Source organism: Myotis daubentonii, chromosome 12, assembly GCF_963259705.1.
Source record: "Myotis daubentonii chromosome 12, mMyoDau2.1, whole genome shotgun sequence".
Lineage (NCBI taxonomy): Eukaryota > Metazoa > Chordata > Mammalia > Chiroptera > Vespertilionidae > Myotis > Myotis daubentonii.
In genome coordinates this window covers 77,919,919-77,942,666 of record NC_081851.1, presented here as the reverse complement: position 1 = coordinate 77,942,666, position 22,748 = coordinate 77,919,919, and the positions used below count along the sequence as shown (strand labels likewise).

Here is a 22,748-nt window from a genome sequence, read left to right as displayed (position 1 = left end):
AGCAGCCAGCACCAGGCACGGGGTGGGCGGAGGCCGCGGGCACCCCGACACAAGCTGGGACAAGGGTCTTTCTGGTGACCGTCTCTGCGTGTGCACACACAATACACACACACACACACACACATCCGCAGACACTGACATACACTTTGTGGAAAAAGATCTATGCCTCAGACCACAGACGTGGACGTGGGAGCCATCTGCACAGAAGAGCAGAGACCGGACCGGAAAGAGAGAGGGGAGGTCTGAGCGGGACCAGACGGAGGCGGCAAGAAGGAGGCAGAGACACCGGCCGGCTGAATGGGGGCCGGGCCTGTTATGCTAACGGACAGTGGACAGCCTGCAGCTTCCCAGTCAGAGGCTATCGCCTGCTCCCCAGGTGCCGCTCCAGTGGCACAGAATCACACTACCACCCGAGAAACTAAGGAAACCAAAGTCAATTTTCAAATGAGCGCAAGGAAAGGTCTTTTTAAAGAAGCTGTTCAAATACGTGTATTTATTTTTATTTTTATAAATGTTTTCTCCAGCCAGTTTCTCTCTATGCAGGTGAGAAACATAAAAAAGTCTGAATGTAATCTTGAGCTGAGTATAAAAGAACACCCAGTAGCTTTCATTTCTTGTTTTAGGTCATTACCATTACTTCATATTCTCTTGGTATAAAAATATTTTTTTTAAAATCCCAAACTGATATATAGACCAGCAGCACACCTACCAGCATACTTACACACACACATGCACACACACATACTACACACGAGCTCACTCACACACACACACGTACACATGCACACACACAAACACACATGAGCTCACACACACACGTACACATGCACACACATACACACATGAGCGCGCACACACACACACACGACCAAGGCTGCACAGGAGCTGAGCCACGCGTGCTCCAGGTGGTCCACTGTGAGAGGCGGCCTGTGAGAGGAAGCTTGGGGACATGCTCAGCCTTCATTGTCAGCACAGGACCCCCAGGTCATGGCTCACGTGTCACAAGGTGAAAAACCAACCACCTGGTCCACTTGATGAAAACCGGAAAAGGACGATCTTCAGGGGGAGGAGCACACCGTTTGCGCCCTGGGGACGCCGCTCTGACCCAGGAGGCGTCGGGACAAGTTGCTCGTCTTGACCCTGGAGGCGCCAGTGGACACCGCGTGCTCCCGATGACCAGCGGAGGACGGAGCTCCCGAGTCCGTGCGGTCCGTCCTCTCAGGGAAAGGGCCGCCCTCGCTTGCGCCTGGACTTGAGATGGCCGGCCGGGCGACGCAGCGCTTTCCTCTCCTGTCGGTGCATTTTCTCGGCCTCCTGCTGCTTCTTCTGCTGCTCAGACTAAAGGAGAAAATTAAATGAGAGGGAAGAGAAAGAAAATGCCCACACCCCCGTGGTCACCACCGGAATGTCCACAGCACGGCCACCACTCACATCCCAGCCCAGCCCAGCCGCCCAGGCCACATGGTCTGGCACCAGACTCCGCCCTGACAAACGCGGCCCTGGCTGCAGCAGCAGGACAAGGCCCACTGTCCCTGTCACACAGGAAACACACCCCCCCCCCCGGCGGGACAGGCGCCCTGATAGCCCCGCACAGCGCAGCCGGACGCCCGAAAGGGACGGTCCCTCGGGGAAGAGCCACCTCCAGGAGACAGCACCGCTCAGAGCCCACCGTCTACTCTTCTGTTTACAAGCCGGAACCACCGGCCATTCACACCGTCTTCAAAGCAGAACAAAAAGACTCCTGTGCATACAGCGCATTGAACCCGCCCACCACGAAGCACGCCGGCACCAGCGCTGGCTCCAAAGGATTTCTGGCTGTTTTCAAAACCGAAACTGCCCTCAAAAGCCAGCGACCTGCTCCCAGGGAACAGCGAAACCTCTGGCAGACAGCCCGCCCCGCTGGCCGCTGAAGGCGCCGTCCAACGCTCATCACTCGGCCGAGCTGGCTCCTCCGCTCCAAGCGGCTGCGCTCCTCGCCCCGAGTCCCCGCTGCCGTGAGCGCCGAGCGGTTCACAGCCCTGCCCGGGGCGTCACAGGCGCTTTCTGAGCCGGCAGGACCGCAGTGACTGAGAAACGCTGCCAGGGACACGAGTTCCTCGAGTTGGAAACACACCTAGGGTGCCACTTGCCTCTGAGCCGTGTGTGCTCTAAAAGGGGCAGCGTGACCTGAACCGCTCTCCCCCTGGGGGTGCAGGGAGGGGCGCTGCAGGAAGGGGTCGGTAGGTACAATCAACCTAGGCTCACCGCTGCAGGACTGAGCAGGACGCGGGACCGCGGGACGTATATGGGAGTTGTTGGGAGTAAACCCTAGGAGTTCTTGTCATGAGGAAAAAGTTTGCCGTTTTTTTTGCTTTTGATTATATGTATGTGAGCTGAGGAATGCCAACTAAAAAACGTTCTTATCATACGGCAAGCCTGATGCCTCCAGAGAACCACGAAGAATCAGAGGTAAGTGGGTGGAGGATCTGAACAGACATTTCTTCAAAGAAAATACACAAATGGCCAGTAGGTACATACACAGATGCTCTACGCTGACAGCCATTAAAACGACAACAGACACGACTTCCGCCCGCCAGGGCGACTATGGGAGAGACGACAGCACACGTGCAGGGGAGGGTGAGGAGACCTGGGCCCTCTGCACAAGGCTGCTGGGCGTGGAAACGGGCCGCCACCCTGGAGAACAGCCTGGCAGCTCCCCGGGAAGTTAGGAGATGAGTCCCAATTCCTCTCCTAGGTACACCCCCCAAGGGAAATGAAAACAGGTCTACGCAAAGCCTTCTGCCCAGGCCCCACGGCAGCATTATTCCTAACAGCCAGGACAGGGGAACAGCCTGAGTGTCCGTCAACAGACGGTGAACAAACCAACATGTTCTCCGCACGATGAAGTGTTACTCGGCCCTGAAAGGAAAGGAGTTCCGATCCAGCTGCCGCGTGGCTCCCCCGAAGGCTGGGGAGTGAGCGCAGCCGGCCAAGAGGAAGCGCCGTGTGACTCCCTTTATAGGAAACGTCCGAACAGACAAGTCCACAGGCAGGAACAGACCGGGCTGCCAGGGCCGGGAAAACGGGGGGGGGAAACAAGCTTCCTCTGGGGTGATGAGGGTGTGCTAGAATCAGCTAACGGTGGCGATGACACAGCGTCAACTCTGAACTGCGTACTTTAAAGGGTGAATGTGAAGGAATCTGAACTACATCTCACTTTTTGAAAACCAGAGGTAGAATCTCTGACACTCTTTCCCACTTGATAACAAAATCTATTAAAGGAAATCTACTGAATGAGAAGAAAAAAATGTTGGAAAAATAAAACCATTCCCTCACCCACCCTTCCCCACGGCCTCGGGTGCCAGGACTCCTGCTCCACACGGCTACTCTTGGGTCTCAGTGGCCAGAAACCAGCAGTGCCAACCTCGGGTCCCTAGGACCCTGGGAAATCGCCCGGCTCTGCCGAAGGCGCGCAGGTGCCCTCAGCCCTCCAGGCCCTGGCCCGGGGAGGACGCCCACAGGCGTGCCCCACAGGAGAGGCGCGGGCACGCTGCACGCCGGGTGTCAGTGCGTCAGGAAGGAGCATTAGAAAAGGACTCACCCTCTTTAACGTGAATGTCAGCTGCTTGCTGCCAACTGTGGTGTCGGATACATTCAGCGTCCCATTTTTTGCTTCAAGTTTCAGCCGATCTTCTAGGGTTTTGCTGTGAGAGATTTAAGAGAGTGCACAATAATTAGCACTGTTTAATTTACCATTTGAAACAAACTTTAATTAGGAATGATCACTGAGGGTAAACCTTTTACACATGTGGCAACGACGGAAAATGGCACTCATTCGACAGTCAGTGGGAAGAGTGGAGGCCATCCCACATGCTCACCCGACACACGGTAACGGCTGTTAGAGACACCTATTCCTTATCTTACCGAGTCCCGTTTCTGAAGCCTGTAATGGAGTGGAGTGGGCCTTCTGCCTGGGCTAGGATGTGAGTATTTAGAGGACTGCACACGCTGACCCTCCGGGTCCCCCGCCCCCGAGTTTAGCCGGGGCCACTCACCCCCCACCATAGCAACAGCCTGAACCACGAACTGTCCGTTTCCACAGAGAGAAAAGCAAAGTTTTCTTATTGTATCTTCCAATACTATTGTATTATTTTGTTGGCAAGTGGATTCAGTGCCCCTCGGACATAGTCAGGTCAGCTGCACTTCAGGTTTTCCAAGCCGGCCGCTCTGTGCTTGCCGGGAGCAGGTGCCGCAGTCTCCGGTGAAGCTGCAGCTACCCCGTACCCCTCAAGCTGCTTCCAAGCGTCCTTCAAATGCTCTGCTCCTTCAGGTCCTTGTTGAGGGCATCCGCCACAGGACTTTTCTCTTTTCCTAGTTGCTCTGCTGGTTGGTCAATTTTAATCAGTTCTTTACAAAGATGCTCCCTGTGGCTCGTTAAAGTGTCTGACTGCTTACCACCGCCTCACTCTCCAGGAGTTTCCTGACGTATTCTTCCAAGCCGTGATTTATCTGTTGGAGATCTTCAATCTGTAATTCCAGTGTAGAGATGAGTTTATCCTGATTTCTCACTTCTTGTTCTAGCTGGAGAGTCTTCTGGTGTTTCACAGTTTCAGAAACTGGAGTCCCCAGACCAAGCTCATGCTCTCTGTCGGTAACCTGGAGCTCCAAGTCCATCCTCGCAGCTCTCCGCCGGCCGTCCTCCTAGCGCTCAGCCCTTACAGACGGCCGCAGGGAGGGAAGATGTTAAGTGGCCTGCCGCAGGCGACACAGGATTCAAGTGTAAGACCCAGACTCCAGGGTGCGGACTCCAGGGTGGTTCCCAGGCATGTGGCAGACCACACCTGATTTACCAAGCTCTGTTCGGGAAACGTGTCCAGTAAGGATTCTAGAGGACAAGCTCCCACATGACAAACGGCATGAAATTACGACTGACTTTAGCTTTTTTGAAAAAACAGTAATTCTTTACAAAGATGCTCATTGTGGCTCAAAAGAGAAGAGCAAGCGGGCTCGCCTCGCGTGTGGACTGGCAGCCTCAGCAGGTTCCTCGACCTGTCATTTCCTCTGTCCCTTTCAGAGCCATAAACCCTCCAGTTTCAACGTTAACAGGGATGGTGAGTAACTATGGAGCCACTGAGACAAGGTGGCTCACAGAAAACACTAATTTGGGAAGAAAAAGACTTTTCAAGTAAATGGTGGAAATGACTACTCTTTCCAGAATGACCTAGTTCCCCCACGGCAGGCACATGCACTCCGGTCGTCTCCCCACGTGCTTGCGGTGCACGCCTGCAGGGACTTGTCCTGTCTGGCTGCGTGGAGAGACAGGCGCTGGGAGCCGTGGCAGGAGATCAGACACAGGACCGAGCGAGGGGCCTGCTACATGAAAGCCTTTGCGAGTCAGCGTACAGACGGGGCTGCTGCCTCAGTGTGAGCGCCGTCAGAGACGACGGGAGAAGCAGACAGACCCGGAAACCGGCTCCTGGAACGGAACGGCGCGCTGACCGCCCGCCGCCTCCCACCCAGCCTTCCGTCTGCGGCTGCGGGCTCCCCTGGAGCTGGTAGCATTTCAGGGGGGAAATCTCACTGTCACAAGATCGACAATCACCCCCTTAAATTTGTGGGGGTTGCCAAGAAGACAGAGATAGGCTTCAGAAAGTTGAAAGTGAGAAGAATTACTCAGGGCAGGATGGGGCAGGCACAGGAGGAAACTAAATTATCAGTAGGGCTGTATTAAAGGAGAAAAGTGGGCACGAATTACAAAGGAAAATCGAATGAGATATTGATCAGAGGCCCAGGACAGCGGAACGACTTACTTGTTGGAGGCTTTACAGCATACACGCATTGATATTCCTTTAATTAAAACTGTGATTAACAGTAATGCTCAATTGAGAGATTTTAAATCACTTTGCATGAAAATGGACTCGAGGAGTGGAAGACATTCATTCATAAAGGCAGTGCTATCGTCTGGCATTTAGAAAGGCGAAATTAACTCAAAATAAAGGCATCACCCTCCACAGTCTACATCACAGAGAATGGTGAAATGGGATCCACAGATAAACGGTGAATTTTAAGTGTTTTAAAATTTAAGTACTTGTTTTAAATACAGTATAACTATGACAGATGCTTACATGTACAGTGGAAGTCACTGAAAACTCTATTTCAATGCTTTCAGCTTGTATATGTTGCGTCAGAGCCCTTATCTCATGGACTCTGACTCCTCAGTTCAGTGTGGTAAGTCTGTGAAAGATTCCTAGAATCCACGTTGTTGCAAGCGGGGGAAACGCTCTAGTGCAAAGTGTCTAAGACTTTTGGGAGGGTGATCTGGCCTTATCATCACACACCCTTTTGTTGACCCAGGAAATTCCATCACTAGGTAATATACTCTAAAGAAATTCTTCAAAAATAAACAAACAAGCCTGGCCAGCATGGCTCAGTGGTTGAATGTCGATCTATGAACCAGAAGGTCCAAGTCCAATTCCTGGTCAGGATACATGCCCGGGTTGTGGGCTCGCTCCCCAGTGTGGGGTGTGCAGGAGGCAGCTGATCAATGATTCTCTCTGATCACTGATGTTTCTATCTCTCCCTCTCCCTTCCTCTCTCTAAAATCAACAAAAACAAATTAAAAATAAATAAGCAAACAGGCCCCAAATGGAGTCACTTGTGCTAAGCCCCACCAAGACTTAATACTTTCTGCCGTAAGCCTGCTTTTCACTGTGTTATTTATACTGCCAGACACTTCAACATTGTCCTTCCTCCTTTGACATGAAACCGGTGAACCGAAGAGGATGTGGGTGTGCCGCGATCTTCCTTGCTCTCAGACGGTGAAGAGTCCGCCCCTGGGTTTGTCTGTTCCTCTCCACCCCGGTTCAGGCTTCATCATTTCCAGCCGGGACTGGCGCATGGCGAGCGGGTCTCAGGTGCCCAGTTTCTCCCTGCACTTTCTCACGGAAGGTTTCCGGGAAATGGGGACCTTTGACGCCTCTGTTTTTGTCTTTATTTTCTACAGCAAGCGTGTGCTGCTTTACTCCGTAAGCATTCACGTCATGGGGAGGGTGGGACAGACCTGATCCCTCACTTTAGCTGACACACCCTCCCTGGCTCTCCAGTGCTGGGCACAGTGGCTACTGGGAATCTCTCTGAGATTTCACCACATTGATGACTGCGGTGTCGGATTCCATGTGACAGGGGCTTTGACACAACTTATGCAACCTACGGGGTAAACATAACCGTAACCCTAATTTTTTACAATACCTTGTTGTTAAGAGACAAGGAATGTGAGCTCAATGGCCACTGGACAAAGACTGTGATCTCGGGGCCCCGATGGGGAGAAACAAGGGCCCCAGGAGTGTGGCTCTGCAGCAGACACACGTCCTGGAATACATTTACCAGCAGGTAGGCTCCCCCTGCCTCTCACCGCATGCGCACTGCCCCTCAGGAAGTTGTGAAACAGGATCATCATGAGACCAGTGCTCCCCGAGGCCGGCGATGCCCCCCTCCGGTAACCCCAAAGCCTGGGATGCCACGCTGAGGCCGCGGGCCCTGAGGAAAAGCAAGGCCTGCGGTGCGAGGCGTGCACTCACTTCATCAGCTTCTGCTTGGCGGCAGAGTCGCTGAAGCTCCTGAACTCTTCGCCTGCTTTGATCTCATAGAACTGGGGCCGGAGCACCGTCTGCTGGTCCTCCCTGAGCCGCTCCTGCCGCTTCGCCCGCTCCTCCTGCTGCAGCAGCCGGCGCTGCTTCCTGACCTCTTCGACCCAGCCCTTTTCATCATCGGAGCTCTCAGAGCTTTCCGCATCGCTCGGTCTTCCTTCCGGCTCTTCCTCCTCTTCCTGAAAATAAAAATAGTCGGCAGCAGCTCCTCTCCCCAACCAAACACCGGCCCATTATTTCTGTTAAATAGCATTAGCCCATCGAGTACGTGACCGCGCGCGCATCGGAAAATGCCTGGAACGACCACGATGCACTCCTAAGCCGCAGGTCACACACGTCACACCTCCACCCCACTCGGCCCCTGGGGATCAGAGACCGTCACCTACAGGGGCAGGGGCAACGTGATGAACCGCACGGTACCTTGTCAGGATGTTCTTGCTGCTCTAAGAGTCTTAGTTTCTTCTTCCTTTTTTCACTAATTTTTGAAACAAGTGGATTCAAAAGCCTAAATTCTTCACTCTCTTCGTCTACTTGGAAGTCAGGGTTCTCAAACATAACTTTAAACCGATCGTCGGTGAGAATATTGGGAAGGCTCTGTAAAAAGAACGTAAACATTTAAAGTTAAAACCTGAATAAAACCTGACCAGAAAGATGGCTGTAAAATGTTTCACTCAACTATAAATAAGCTGCATAAGGCATCACTTACCAAATTTTATGCAATTTTTTTAGAATTAGTTTTCAGAACTGATTCATAGGTGACATGCATTACTTGGCCATCATACATAAGAGCTAAGAACAAGCCTTTCTGACTAAGTTTATGCTTAATACACGAGAAAGAATTTTCTTCATTAACATTTTCAAGAAAATCTGTTTTTGAAACCTGGCTTAAGTATAGCTACTATCCTGAATCAAAAATAGTGAAAAAAAAGAAAGAAAAAAAAGGAGGAAAAATAAATAAGTGAGTCTTTTAACTTCATCCCAAAACCGGGAGAGGAAGCACATGGGCAGCAGTCAGGAATGAACCGGGGGGCGGGGTGCTGTGTGCGAGTCACTGCTCCAACTGAGCTCCTGGGAAACGGTATTCCCATCCCTTCTAGAAACAGAAACATGTTTAAAAGAACATGGTGCTAGACGATTAAGATTTTTTCTTACTCTAAAACAAATAAATTGCTTTGCCTGTAACAAGCAGGAGTTGGAGGGACAATTATAAAATGAAAACGCTTCCGACCCAGCTGGGAAAATACTTCCCCAGAGACTTTGCCGCGTCTAACTGTTTGTGTTCACAGGATAAGATGTAGTGGGTGATGTTCCACAGCAGTTTACAAGTGTCTGGCTAGTGATCGCCTATAGATACTCATGTATGTACACCAAACACTTGCTCTTCACCTTGGAAAACATCTGTAGGTATTGTTTATATCTAAGCCCTACCTCAAAGAAGTAGATCTGCAGATTTGAGTAGGGTGCTCATTAATAGTTTTCCCAACATAGTAACACATCTGAGGAATGTTTGACATTTAAAACCAATTAATTATTCCAATGCTATGACAGCGGGAAATTAATGCAGACTTCTGAGAAAAGATGGTGGTTTCAGCACAAGCATCCTCGCGCTAAACCCTCCCCACTGAAGCAGCCCTTCAGGGTGCAGAGGCAGCAAAGGAGATTCTGGAAGCAAGAGGAAGGCCTAGGTCCCGGGCTCTCCAGCAGAGACTTCTCCGGAGGGAGGGAGGGGCTGGGGGGCGGCCTGCAGGCAGGGGAAGCGGTTGGCAGGGAGGGGATGCCACCCGCCCTGCAGCCCTAGACTCTAGTGCTCACTTCTCGGAATGCTGGTGGCTGGGCTGTCATTCTCCAACAGGAGAATCTGACCAAGAGAAAGGCCACAAATAAAGGGGATAAACCAGCCGTGGGCAAACTACGGCCCGCGGGCCAGATCCGGCCCGTTTGAAATGAATAAAACTATTGAAAAAAAAGACCGTACCCTTTTATGTAATGATGTTTACTCTGAATTTATATTAGTTCACACAAACACTCCATCCATGCTTTTGTTTCGGCCCTCCGGTCCAGTTTAAGAACCCATTGAGTCAAAAAGTTTGCCCACCCCTGGGCTAAACAGTGTCTTGGAGCTTCCCCCATGGAACAGCTTGGCCAGGCCACCACCCAGAGCCGACGGGCCCGCCACCGCCTGGATGCTCCGTTCCGCTCTTTACCCTTCACTCCTGAGTGTGAACACACGACCACGGACCACCGCAGGGAGAAACCACTTCGGTTTTTCCCCAAGAAAACTTCCCAGCGGGAGCACCCAAGTTTCAGGACTGAAAGGGCCACCCAGCAGCCAGCCCTGCGCCCTTTCCCGCCTCCCTCTTGTTTTGGAGGAGAAAATCCTAAGGAACTTCCTGAGGAAAAGCAGCAGCGAGGGTCACGTGTTGTTGTCCGGCACCTGCAGGTGCGACATCTCTTCACCCCCCGACTGCCTGCCGCACGTCTGGCTGGAAGCCACCCCCTCAGGGTCCCCGGCCCCCACAGTTCTGCACCCGCCGCGGGGAGGGGGGAGCGGATCCCCAGGACGACGGCGGCGGAGCAGGGTTCCCGGATGCCCAGGCCAGATGGAGCAGGGCAGAAAGACGTAGAAGAGGCTGGTCAGGAAAATAAAACTAATCTAACTACTCATCTTCACATAAATATCTTGAGACGCCGCTGAGACAATGGGCCAAGAATTGAGGGCTAAGTAGTGATGACAACAGAGAAAACAAACAAGAAGTCCATTATCAAGTCCAGGGGGACAAGGGCTGTGCAGGAAGTGTGGTCAGGAAGTGCACTCCCACTGGATGCGAAGAACATCTGCATGGTCACAACCACAAAAATGCCCAACACCAACTGACCCAAAGCTGCAGAGGGTGCTAGCGGGAGGCAGGTAAGAGAAGACAACGCCTGGCATTTAACAGTCAAGAAGCAGCACTAAGAGACACAGAGTTTTACACCAAAATAATCAGCTAAAAAGGGTTTATCTCAGGAGAGGTGGAAATGGGGGAGGGGAGAGAAGGGACGATAAGAGGGGGAGGGGAAAGAAGAGGAGTAGTCAACATTTTTAACAAACCTTGGAGAAATATTGGGTTTTTAAACTATGTGTGTACTACTATAAAAACAACGATTTTTAATTGGTACTAAAAAAGATTTTTAAATAATACTTAGGATGTTGGAACTGATCTGATGCAACCCCGTGCCTATGCACGATTATACCTTTCCCCTAGAGAGATGAACTGTTCAATATAAACTCTTAACGGTACAGACCAACCGCCAAGGCTGTGAGGACGCCTCTCGCATGGTCTCCAGGCCACAGGAGACACTGGCCCAGAGAAGTCGTGCCTGGCTGTACTGACTGAGCTGCTGCAGAACCCAAGAGAAGTACGTTCCTAGAGACCTATTGGCAACAGCAAAAAGCTGGCAGAAAAGGCCAACAGGCAAAAAATGATACCCTAACCCTCAAACCCTCACAGAACAAACGGGTCCTGGGTGCCGGGCCTGCCCAGCTCCTGCGTGCGCCGGGAGCTCAGCACACCGCTGCTGCAAGGACAGAGGAACGCGTTTTTAATGGAACTAACGCCAGCACCTCTGAGCTTGGCCAGGGTCCAGGTGACGCTATGCGGTGGGTCACTTTCCACTGCAGGTCCAACATCAACTGACGGTAAAGGTCTCGCTAGACTTTATGTTGTTAGTGGGAGCAATATTTGGGAACATATTTCACTGTCTGACTCCATGCAAGTTCGGTTGGAGCCAAAGTGGAACCTAGCTGCACCTCATGACTCTCAAATCGGAGTTATCAGAGCTGCTACAGCTCTTGAGAGTTTGAAGAGCCAAGTTCAAAGGCAAGGCTAATGAACTGCTGATGGATTTAACAATTCTTTCAAGTATTTTTTACAATTATAATGAAGGATTCTGTCTTTAGTTCCGGGATGGTTTTTAAAGTCTTCATTTTAATTAGATAACATTATTAAACAACAAATCATACGAACTGTGTTTAATAGCAGCCTCGGGTTTTGGAAGACTCTAAACACTTCTGAACAGAAACTGAACTCTGACAACAGGGCCTGATCTGGGTCCACAGGCACCAAAAAGCTGGGGCACATTTTACAAACAGCGCTTCCTCGCAGAATTCAGCCAGGCGGCAGCTACAGAGACAGCTCCAGCGTCCAGTGGCTGGAGAGAAACAGCTGTTTGTGAAGGTAAGAATTCCTAAGTTCTTCCTCACACTCGCAGGGGAAACAGTACACAGCCCGGTGCTGCTTACAGGATGATCCGATTCATATTTTGACAAAAAAAATGTAAAAGCACAGGCAGTCATGATTTTTCCCACCGATCACTTACTTGTTAAAAACTACATGGAGAACAGAAAAAGAATAAACAAGCCAACAAAAACCTGAGCGCTCAACGCAGTTGCCCAAAGTTGCATGGATCAGGCCATTCACCCAGATTCAGGTCCCGCAGGCTCCTGAGAGGAAGCGACCTTTTCAGCTCTTAGCACTAACCATGCTTGGGTGCCTGCCCGCCTGGCTAAGCAGATGAGAAAAGAGCGCTGGGGAGGAAGTCTTCATGCAGCTGCAAAATCAGAAAAGCCCCCGCCCCCCCATCTTAACAATACCGGCTAAAGAAAGCACCCAATTTTCTGACTGATCTTTGTCTATTTTCACACAGTTAAATGTTAAGCATGCACACGCCTATATGCCAATTCTAAGTAAAAATTGGTTACTTCTGCAATTATAAATAAATCTAGCTAGTGCAAAAAACCAATTAACAATAAAAAGATTAATTATAGCCCAGCTGGCATGGCTCAGTGGTTGAGTGTCAACCTATGAACCAGGAGGTCATGGTTTGATTGCTGGTCAAGGCATATGCCCAGGTTGCAGACTTGATCCCCAGTGTGGGGTGTACAGGAGGCAGCCAATCAATGATCTCTCTCATCACTGATGTTTCTCTCTCTCTCCATTCTCCCTTCCTCTCTGAAATCAATAAAAAAAAACATATCTTTAAAAAATTAGAATTCATCCACAGCATCCTATCTAATAATAGACAAAAACAGGGTAATTGACCATACCTTCGCTACACCTCCCATTGGCTAACCAGCACGATATGCAAATTAACCGCCAACAAAGATGGTGGTTAATTTGCATATGACGTGAAGCGGCAGAGTGAAGATTGAAGGCGGCTCCGGCCGAAGCAGCGAGGGCTTTGAAGGCGGCTCCAGCCGGAGCAGCCAGGGCTGCGAAGGCGGCTCCAGCCGGACCAAAGGCCTGGGTCCCAGGTGTTGGAGGAAAACCGGTGCCGACAGCCAGGGGAAGGGAAGGCCTATTGCACAAATCTTTTCGTGCAACAGGTCTCTAGTAGAATATAAAGCTCTCAAAAATATTTACGAAGTAATTTTAATAAAATGGGAAGCTATTTGTGTTATTTTATGAAAACAGGATAAATATTTTATATATAAAGAGTGTCTTGCTAGTATGGTTTATAATTTTAAGAGAAGTAAGACAGGAAAGAAATTCACTAAAATATTAATGCTGCTTCCCTCCAGGGGAAGTTATATGGGTGACTCCCTTATAGTCTTTTCTATTTTACAAATGTCCCAACTAAGTATATACTATCTTATAAGGTGGGGGAAAAAACTAAGTGTATTTTTAAAGTAAAAAATAAAAATAAAAAAACGTTGTTACTATCAAGAAAATGTAGGAGCAATTTATCAATATTGTCTCTGCCTTATGAAAGCTTACCTTAACTTTCTTTTTCCACGTAGATTTTTGCTTCTCCTCCTCCTCCTCGATTAATTTAAGTGCCAGCTCTTTGTTAACTTTTGGCAATTTCTAGTAGAGGAAAAGACAAGCTGTGTTCAAATACCTACATCTCAGCTTTGAAGGCTCAAGCAACACCGAACAAAAGCACTCGCCCTCCCAGCCTCTCCTTGCCATGCGCCTCACTCCTCACTCTCAGACACACACTGAACAAGCAGCTGGGAAAGGGAAGAAGCGCCTTCTGCCCTGAAGGTGTGTGTGTGCTTTTAGCAGAAATGACTGTACATGTGGGGGATGCGTTCACCGAGAGGGACAGCCAGGGGCCTGGGGGCAGGAGGGGCGGCTTGCTCGTCCCCGTCTGCTTGTTGCTGGGTTGGCATCGCACGAAGACATTTTTCGTGGCAGCACCAGGTGGTTGGGGGCAGGGGATCCCAGGAGCATCCTCGTCCTCCCGGAGGCCCTGAGCCTCAGTGGCCGCCCTCCTCAGAGGTCTGCTGCCCAGCCCTGAGCCTGAGCTCCATGGGGACTCTTCCTGAAGCCACGGCCTCTCGTCTCAATCCCAGTGTTTCTGTCTTTTCAGTTCTCCACTGCCTGGTTAACTTCGTTCCATCAAGTTCTCTCTGCTAACATTACTAGAGTGGTCTGACTGCTGTCGGGACCCTGACGGGGTCTAATGCCTACTTCCTGTGATCCACACAGCTAGCCTGGGCACAGCCTACTGTCGGAAGAAGTGGAGGTGAGCAAAGGCCCCGCCCTCCAGACTCCGAGCAGCCACTGGAAGCTCCGTCGATTTTCTTAGGGCAACAACACCAGTCCCCCTGGCATTATTTCCCACGATACCACTGCCACAGAGTCCATAATGATAAAACCCTCATGATAAATAAAATATAATACCAAAAAAATTAGCAAAAGATGGAAAAACTCAGAAATGGATGACGGGCTTCTTTGGAACAATAACATGAAAATTAAGTATTTTTCTCTGGCAAATTCAATGGTGAGCACAATACTTACCTTTAATTGGACCCTCTGTGCCCGTGTTTCTTCTATCTTCTGTCGGATCTTATCTTTCCTATATTCTTCATAAGCGAATGGATTTACCATCAATTTCACCTTTTCAAAGTAAAAAAAATTAAAGAATTGTATTTAGCAACATGTTTCATATTCACCATAATTATTATGTCAGAGAACAGACAGATTTCTGATAAATCATAAGTATGTTTTATGAAAATATAAATCAGTAGAGAAGAAATGTCTATAGATTGCTCATCAGTCACCTAAAATAACTTCACTTCTGTATTTACCTTGTGATAGAGTCTTATGTCCATGAAAAATCCATGCATATATGCCCGGAGAAAAGGTGATCCGATGAGATGCGTGAGCCCTGGGGAAAGTTAACAGAAGGGGGCAGGTCCTTAGGGAAGCTCTTACAATAGTAATTCACATTCACTTTGTCTGTTTAGACACTGCTGAGTACTTCTCAGGCACTGTCTGCCTCAGTCACCAAGTACCCGAAGGGAGGTACCATTATTATTGCCCCTTTATGGATGATGAAACCAAGGCAGATGAGGTTAAGTACACTGGCCCAAGTCACAGGAGAGGTGGGATGTGGGCCCATGTCAGTCTGTCTCCAACCGCGTGGCCGTGGCCACAGTGCTCCCCACCCAGCACTTCCTGCAGACATAGTATTCCACGGAGCACATTTTGGAAAATACCATGTTATAGGATCTGGTAAAGGCCATAGCTGGGAAAACTCAGCACTTGTAAGTATTTAATGTGACTAATCTTAAGAAAAAAGGCAAGTTAGTTAGAAAGCCTTACTGGTACTTTTAATATAAATTATTGAAAAGGTTTTATATATGATGGTATAATCTGTTGAAAAATGATAACCAATGGCTTATTTAATATTAAACTATATTAATAATGTACATGAAATTATTTCTAGAACTTATTTTGCTGAATATCTATTTGTACAGTTTTAAAAATGGACAGTACAATGATATTTTAACAAAATATATCTCAACATTTTTAACTACCCTCCTCACCCAAAATAAACTCAGTAAAGAAACTGAAAAAGCAGCCAAAAGTACTAAACATGATAGTTAGGAGACTCCTATTGTCCGAGCTAAGCATGTGGGTGGGTATGACATCAGCCCACGGTGAGAATTATACGGAGACACGTCTGCCGGAAGCTCCTACTTCACCCCATTTCACTCCCAAGTCTCTTTTAAAAAGGCTGAGTGCAACTCTTTTCTTTTTAAACATTACAATTTAAAGACCTATTAGTTAGTTATTTTCTTGTAAATTTGCATGAGGCATTAGAAAAAAAACCCAACGAAACAAAGGAATAAAAAACAAGAGATAAATCCCATTTTCCTACTTGATGCAATGACTGTGCAATCTACAGTTGGACTTTCAATATAAAATATATATTTTTTTACATATAAAAATTTTTAAGTGTACCTAAACTCCAACTATCAGTTTTTTTCCTTTTAATTTGGACTTCCCAGAAGTTTGGGGGGAAATGTCTTTCTCCCTTTATCCTCTTGCCCCGGGGTTTCTCAGGTTTCAGCGTGGGATGGTTTCTCCCTCTGGAGTTATCTTCGTGAGGCTCCTATCTGATCAGCAGGTGAGCTAACATGCCCCTAGGGAGAGGCTGGGGAGAGCCCCGCGGCGTGTCTGGGTGGATCGCCTCCGCAGCAGCTCGCTCACACTGCGCGGGAAGCACGGCTGCTCCCGTTTTCCGTGGAAGCTGAAGAGATGAAGATTTCCTTACAGAAGGACAAAACGTGAAGCGCTATTCTGATGGCACTTGGTAGAAGAGATTCTGCCTAGATTAACTGTGCTATGAGATATGGGATAAAAACGAAGTTTAAGGGACTCTATTAATCTGTTTATTGCAGGGTTTTAACATTCAACTGCAGTTGTACATCCGCTTGTTCCGAAGTCAGCTATAGCCAGTTGATCCTAATTTCTTTTCTTACCTAGATTCTCCAGGTCTTTCTTGGTGACGAACTTGTAGTCATCGTACACCGTGCTTTCCGGATTCTCTTCCAATTCCTCCGTCAAGTTGTCTAAGAAGGAACACCACCGGGGAGCGGGACCCAACACCTGGCGGCGACAGAAAGGTCAGCAAACGAGCCTGCCCAGTCACCTGCGGGTCAGCGCTTCACAACAGCTTCCTCAAACGTGACTTCCCGACCCTGTTCCACCAGAAGGACTGGACACAACTGCGACATGCACTCAGCAACTACACCAGGGGAGGGACTGCAAGCAGGAAGGACCCAGGCTTGTAAAGGGGAAATCTCACTTAGGTTGGGATACGAAGATATTCATGAATATTCTTACATCAGAACTATGGAAATATAATAACTCAGGCACTTACAATAAAAGTCATCCATTCACTTATCACCTCATTCATTCAAAACAATGCTGGAATCTACAAGAGTACTCTGGGTATACCAGATTTTTTAAGTTTGCCACTCAGAAAAAATAAGTCTAAAATGAAAATTACCCTTTTTTCAGGGGTTTCAATTAATTACTTGATATTTATATCTGTTCTTATATGGTCCACTTCACTTAATTCATTAAAAATTAAAATTCTGTACAGAAAATTCTTCAGAATGAACCTAAATGGCAACGCCAGGATCCATGAGTTAGTCCCAGGGAAAGGCTGAGGAACAAAGGACTGAGCAGAATTTACACCCAATTAACGAACAGGCGTGAGTGGCACTTCAGTTTGTGACCCATAAACTGCTGGCTGCTTTTTACTTTCGGGCTCTGACGCAGACGCCCCACGGAGGGAGGCTGCCCCCAGAGGAAACTGGCCCCGTGGGGGCTGTGCTGTTGAAATCCTCTCTGAAATGGGTGCTCAGGAGAGAACACTGGCCTGACACAATGGAACTTCCACCGCCTGCCTGTCTGTGAATTCTGACAGTGATCAGTTATAGAGAACACAGAAATCCTAACAGAAACGATTCGTTCCAGCATAAACCGTGTGAGAAGGAAGGTGGGAGGAAGAGTTATAACAGAGAAAAAGGCCCCGAATGCCCCCTGCAATAAGAGACATTGGATACAGCCACGTTACTGTTCCTGATTGGAAAGGGTGGCCCGCCCTACAGCTACCGGCGATGGGCTTGTGAACACGAAAAACAACTCTTAGCGAGCACAGGGGTCCCATCGAGAAGTTTCATGTCAGCACAATCTGTTCAGTTTTTAAAAACAGAAGATTATATACACCAAGTGGTTTGACTCTAATCCTAGAAAACTAACCTTCAAGAATGTAAAGGATCTTTTAAAAATAATTCAATGTATAACACTTTTTAAAGAAATTGCTCAGATTTAAAGTAACTTTAGGACAGTAGTTGTAGTCAACAAATACGACGCCAAATCCTAGCCCACATGAAGCACGAGAGCACTGTAGCCCGCCACTGCCCGGGGCCTCCTGCAGCAGCGTTGGCCTGGCCGAGCACAGCCGCGCGCACACCGGCACACGAGCAGACACACTGAGTCATTCTAAGCAATGCACTGAGCTTGCAGGGAGCACAGGGAAGACGGGGAGGGCTGCAGGAAACAGGGCCAGTTGGGACATCTGAAAGGACTTCAAGACGGAATGAACACAGGAGCAAGCTGGGAAAACCACGGGCCCGTCTGAGAGGGCGGGCTTAGGACCCCAGCCACAGGGTGCCGGCGGCCATCAGCCGGTCTCCCAGGCGAAGCTCCCCACACACTGGTGTCCGACCTCAGACAGCAATCTCTCCTCTCAGGCAGGAAGAAGTACACCGCTCTCACTTGTCCAGAGTGTGAGACCCAAGACACGGCCTCTTTGGAGAGCAGGAACTTCATCTGTTTTAAACGATGAATTTCCAGTACCTACAACATTGCCTGCCAATAAATATTTCTTAAATCAATCTGTTCATCCATAAAACATGCACTCATGAGTTTCATGTGAATAAGGCACTAAGACAATTGTTTCAATTGTCTAGTTGTCCGTATTCAGATAAAAAGATTCCAATACCTCACAGTAACACTATTTGGTCCCAGGACACTTTTCGGTGAGGTGAGACTCCTGCCTCCTGTGCGCGCAGGCACCGGTTACTAAAAACCTCACCCTCAAGGGTTTCACCTTCGAACCTTAACTCAGTCATAAACACGGGCTGGAAGTCAAAACAGCAGACCACATCTGAACGCACTCTCACGGTCCTTTTTCACGATGTTCCACACAGGCCTTCTGATCAGCTATCTGGATTCCAGGGACCTGCTCTAAGCTGCCTCTCGGGGCCAGTCTGGTTATGGTAAACAACCTCTGCAATCAGTCATGGTCGTTACGTTTTATAGGAGGAAATATTTCCATCAAAAACAGAATGGAATTTAATGGCTGGTTTTATTAGCCACGTTTCCCTCGCTCCTTTTCAGAGGGAAAAAACACATCAGAACAACCATAACAAAGCCGGGATTGCTGCTTTCAGTGGCATCAAACCTCAGGTCTGTCCACAGAAGAGCGTTCTCAAGGTCTCCCATGAAGGTGCCCCAGCAGTGGCCGTGCAGCCAGTGAGGGGGCGAACTCCTGCGCACCGCGCTCTGCTGAACCCAGAACGGCCAGTGTTAACCAGAGGGTCAAAGTCCCTGCTGTCTTCAGTCATGAACATATTAAACCTTCAACTAATCCTTAGCAATATATCAACTTACTTCCTAAATTTCAGGCTTTACAACTTCAAGAAAACATCTTTTAACCATTGGTATACTATTATTACTACCTCAAAAGTTTCTAGGTTGTCTGTATTGCCATTATGTTGCTATATTATATACTCTGGTCAAGGTGGATTACTTGTTTATCTACATTTTTATGCACCTTAAGAGTTCTGTTTCCGAAAAAGGACTGTTCTATTTTAAACTTCTATTATCTGTTAATGTCCTTCCACTTTTTATTTATAAAAATTTCCTATAGTCACGAGTCAGTAAAAGTAGAGAACTGGGAATTGATTCACTGAACTGCTATAAAGGGATATTATGGGTCCCTTTGCAACTTTAATGCCAATCTTGTCAACCAATCTAAACGGAAACACTTGGTCCTCCAAAATAGGAAAGAATCTTTATCAGCATGCTATGGGAAGGCCTCCACGCAAATGTAGCCAAGTATTCGCCCGCTCTCATCCATGAGGCAGAACCCGTGTGCAAGTCCATAAAAATACATGCCATGTGCCCAAGACCATTTGCCTCGATGGTTCCAATCTGCCTTTAAAATGTTAATGATGTGTTTAATTTTAAAACTCCAAATTCTCCTGTATCCTGGTGATGGACAGACATGACTGAGGGTGGGAGGAAGGAGGATGAACACTAACATTCTGAGGGAGCTGGCAGAGAAGGGCACCCGCTTCCCCCACCTCACTGTGAAGAACTGCTGTGCCAAACCCAGAGCCGTGCCAGGAGAAACAGAGACTGGGGCTACTGGATGGCCAGTGTAACAGATCAACGGGGATAAAATACAACCACAAAGTAAAGTATCATTAATATTACTGGGGACAAAGGCCCAAACTATACCAATTTAGAGTACACGCCACCATTGTTCAAGTTACTTATAATGCTATGACAAAATAATTGTATTTTCCTACTTTTTTAAGAAATATATTTTTATTCATTTCAGAGAGGAGGGGAGAGGGAGAGAGAGCCAGAAACATCAGTGATGAGAGAGAACCACCGATCGGCCGCCTCCTGCATGTCCCCTACTGGGGACTGAGCCCACAACCCGGGCATCTGCCCCCGACCGGAACCGAACCCGGGCCTCCTCTGTCCACAGGCCTACGCTCCATCCACTGAGCCAAACCAGCCAGGGCATTATTTTCCTACTGCTAGTATAAAAGAAAATAATTAATAACATAGAACAGCAATTCAATTTGAGATTATCTTGTATTTTAAACTAATAATTAAAAAACTTCAGCAACTAAGAAAATTCTTAATTACTCCAGTAGAACTGTATCAACAGACAGTAACTTTGAACAGAAATGAGCTTATGCGTGGGAAGTTTACCTGATATATAATTACACTAGGGCATGGAGAAGTATGTCATACATCCAAGCACATGCAGCTGAGTTTTGAAAATATTCTTTAAAACTTTGTTCAACATGCATCACAGCACCCAGTGTGAAGTGGGGCCTATATGTGAATGATAATCGGAAAGAGAACGATAACAGTGTCGGAGAGCATAACTCACATGGCTGGAGGACTTAAGCATATTATTTTAAGTTCAGGCAATAGAAACAGGCCCAGTGTATCTATAAAAGTAGGCAGTGGAATGAAATTCAACAGGACAAGAGTTTCACATACAGAAATATTTGTGTGGAAGGACTAGATGGTTCTTAGTTTTCTTAACTTCATTTACTCAAAAGGTTAAGTGAGCATTTACTAAAAGCAGTGCTAGCTGTCAAACAGAAGTAAAACAAGTTTGGAAAACAATCAAGTACATGTATGGTGACTGGTGCCACAGAAGAGACATTTTTAAATGGTGCTGAGGCAGGAGATCGAGAGAGGGGACACGCCATCGTGAAACACTCGTAGAGGCCATCATTTCATACTCAGTAGAGCCTAACTGCATGGTGAGAAGGTAAGGCCACACAAGATTAACGTTTTGCATTTTAAAAGGCAAGGCAGTATGGATACTGTGTCACATAACGTCTTCAGGGGGTCTAGGTCAGTGGTCCGCAAGCAAACACATCCGTGTCGGTGACTGGGGATAAATAAAGCCGAGGAAAAGCCTCATCAGCACGTGGCGGGTTCGAGTCTGATGCAGCAGCTCAGGCCCGGCTTTGCCAGCAAGGAGTTACAAACAGTTTTCAGGGCGTTCTGGATTTCAGAACTGCAGCTCAGAGATGATGAAAGTATATTACACTGTGAATATCACTGCCCACTATTATGATTAATGATAATTTCCTAATTGCATAGCCTGCAACCTCCAGCAGGATTTTGCCAACTGTGAGGACCGATGCTGCAATATGTGAACTCAAAACTGCCCTCTATTAACTGAGGGGCACCACCAGCACCGGCATGTAGTTTCAGATTCTGACAGCTGGGCTTAATAATAACTGATCACAGGCCCGAGACGGGAGACAGCTGGGGGAGCCGAGGGAGTGGCCACGCTCTGAGGCATGTAATTGCATTTGCCACATAACGAGCTGCCTGATCGCACGCCCAGCTCTCTGTGCATTTTGTGAGTAATTGTGAGTCATTTAAAGGTACTCTACTTGTCGTGCTTTGTTCACTCATTCCTAAAAATCAGATTAGCAAGGAGGCAATTTAATTTCAACATTTATTTTAAAAGAAGAAAAATTATTATCTACTATGATTTCAATTTTGATTTAGCGTCTGAAAAGTAATTTAGGGCACAGAAATGAAATCATTAGCATTGCTTATGCCGTTGACTTACCATCACCAGTCGATCAATCTGACAGTTCCTCTATGCAGGGCTCTGTGAGCACCAATAAACCTAGGATGGCGTGCCTGTGCCCAGGTAGGGGAGACAGGATACCCGAAGCAAGCACTTCAATACACAAATGAAGCTGGGTGTAGCAACAACCACAGAGAACTTTCCGTTAATAATGGCACGCTAACTACACATTTTTATCTCCCCTCTGTCCCAAGCCTAGTTAAAATTATAGTAAATGGATATAAAAAAAAGTACTAACCTTCAACGACAAAAAGAACAAGAGAAAATACAGAGGGTAAGGAATTTAAGTGCTAAGTGTTGGGGTTTCAGAGGTAAAGAGAAAGGAGGGTGAGGTCTTTGAGAGCCGGCACTTCCAGACTCCTGTGTCTGGGAAGATGGCCTGAACAGTGGGGAGCCGGTGGCACAGATGAGCGCCCAGGTCCCACCACCCCTGGGGGACCGGAGGACAGCTGCAGAGGGACGGCAAGCTGCTCCACACAGTGAGACTGGGCAGAGGTCACTTGAGCTGTGGGGCTGAAATCAGCACAATAAATGGCAATTATCAAACTGTGTAGCCCTCGGCTCTTTTTTTAACTAAACTAGTGGCCCAGTGCACGAATTCATACACATTGAAAGGAAATTAATTAGAAGAAATATTTTAATATCACTATTCTCCCATTCCCTATAATAGAAGTGTCAACCAAGTTCACAATCGACAATGACATCAAAACACACATGTGCAATTGGCGCCAGCGAGAGCTTTATATGTATCACGCATGCACAAGTCAACTTAGCCTTTTATATATATAGAATAAACAATTACACCTGCTTTCTGATGTAGCTAAACTTTTTCCAGCCCAGTGAAGCACCCCAACTTCTCTTTCAGGTAATTGTCAGCAACACAGCAGTAAATATCAAAACACGAAGCAGATT

General features: G+C 47.9%; 1 protein-coding gene across 3 annotated transcripts in view; it reads right to left on the bottom strand.

Annotated features, from left to right (window-relative positions):
* Window positions 1–478: 478 nt before the first annotated feature.
* Window positions 479–22,748, bottom strand: part of NOL10 (nucleolar protein 10) — a 58,333-nt gene continuing 36,063 nt past the window's right edge. For 2 of the 3 annotated variants that reach the window (XM_059660545.1, XM_059660546.1), the window contains 8 exons: window positions 16,381–16,507; window positions 14,701–14,780; window positions 14,411–14,509; window positions 13,382–13,471; window positions 8,046–8,219; window positions 7,557–7,804; window positions 3,581–3,683; window positions 479–1,338 (listed from right to left, as the gene is read on the bottom strand). In XM_059660545.1, coding sequence (XP_059516528.1) covers window positions 1,219–1,338; window positions 3,581–3,683; window positions 7,557–7,804; window positions 8,046–8,219; window positions 13,382–13,471; window positions 14,411–14,509; window positions 14,701–14,780; window positions 16,381–16,507 — 1,041 coding nt within the window. In that variant the 3' untranslated portion in view covers window positions 479–1,218. The remainder of the gene's footprint in view (window positions 1,339–3,580; window positions 3,684–7,556; window positions 7,805–8,045; window positions 8,220–13,381; window positions 13,472–14,410; window positions 14,510–14,700; window positions 14,781–16,380; window positions 16,508–22,748) is intronic. The other variant, XR_009448040.1, reaches the window with a different exon arrangement.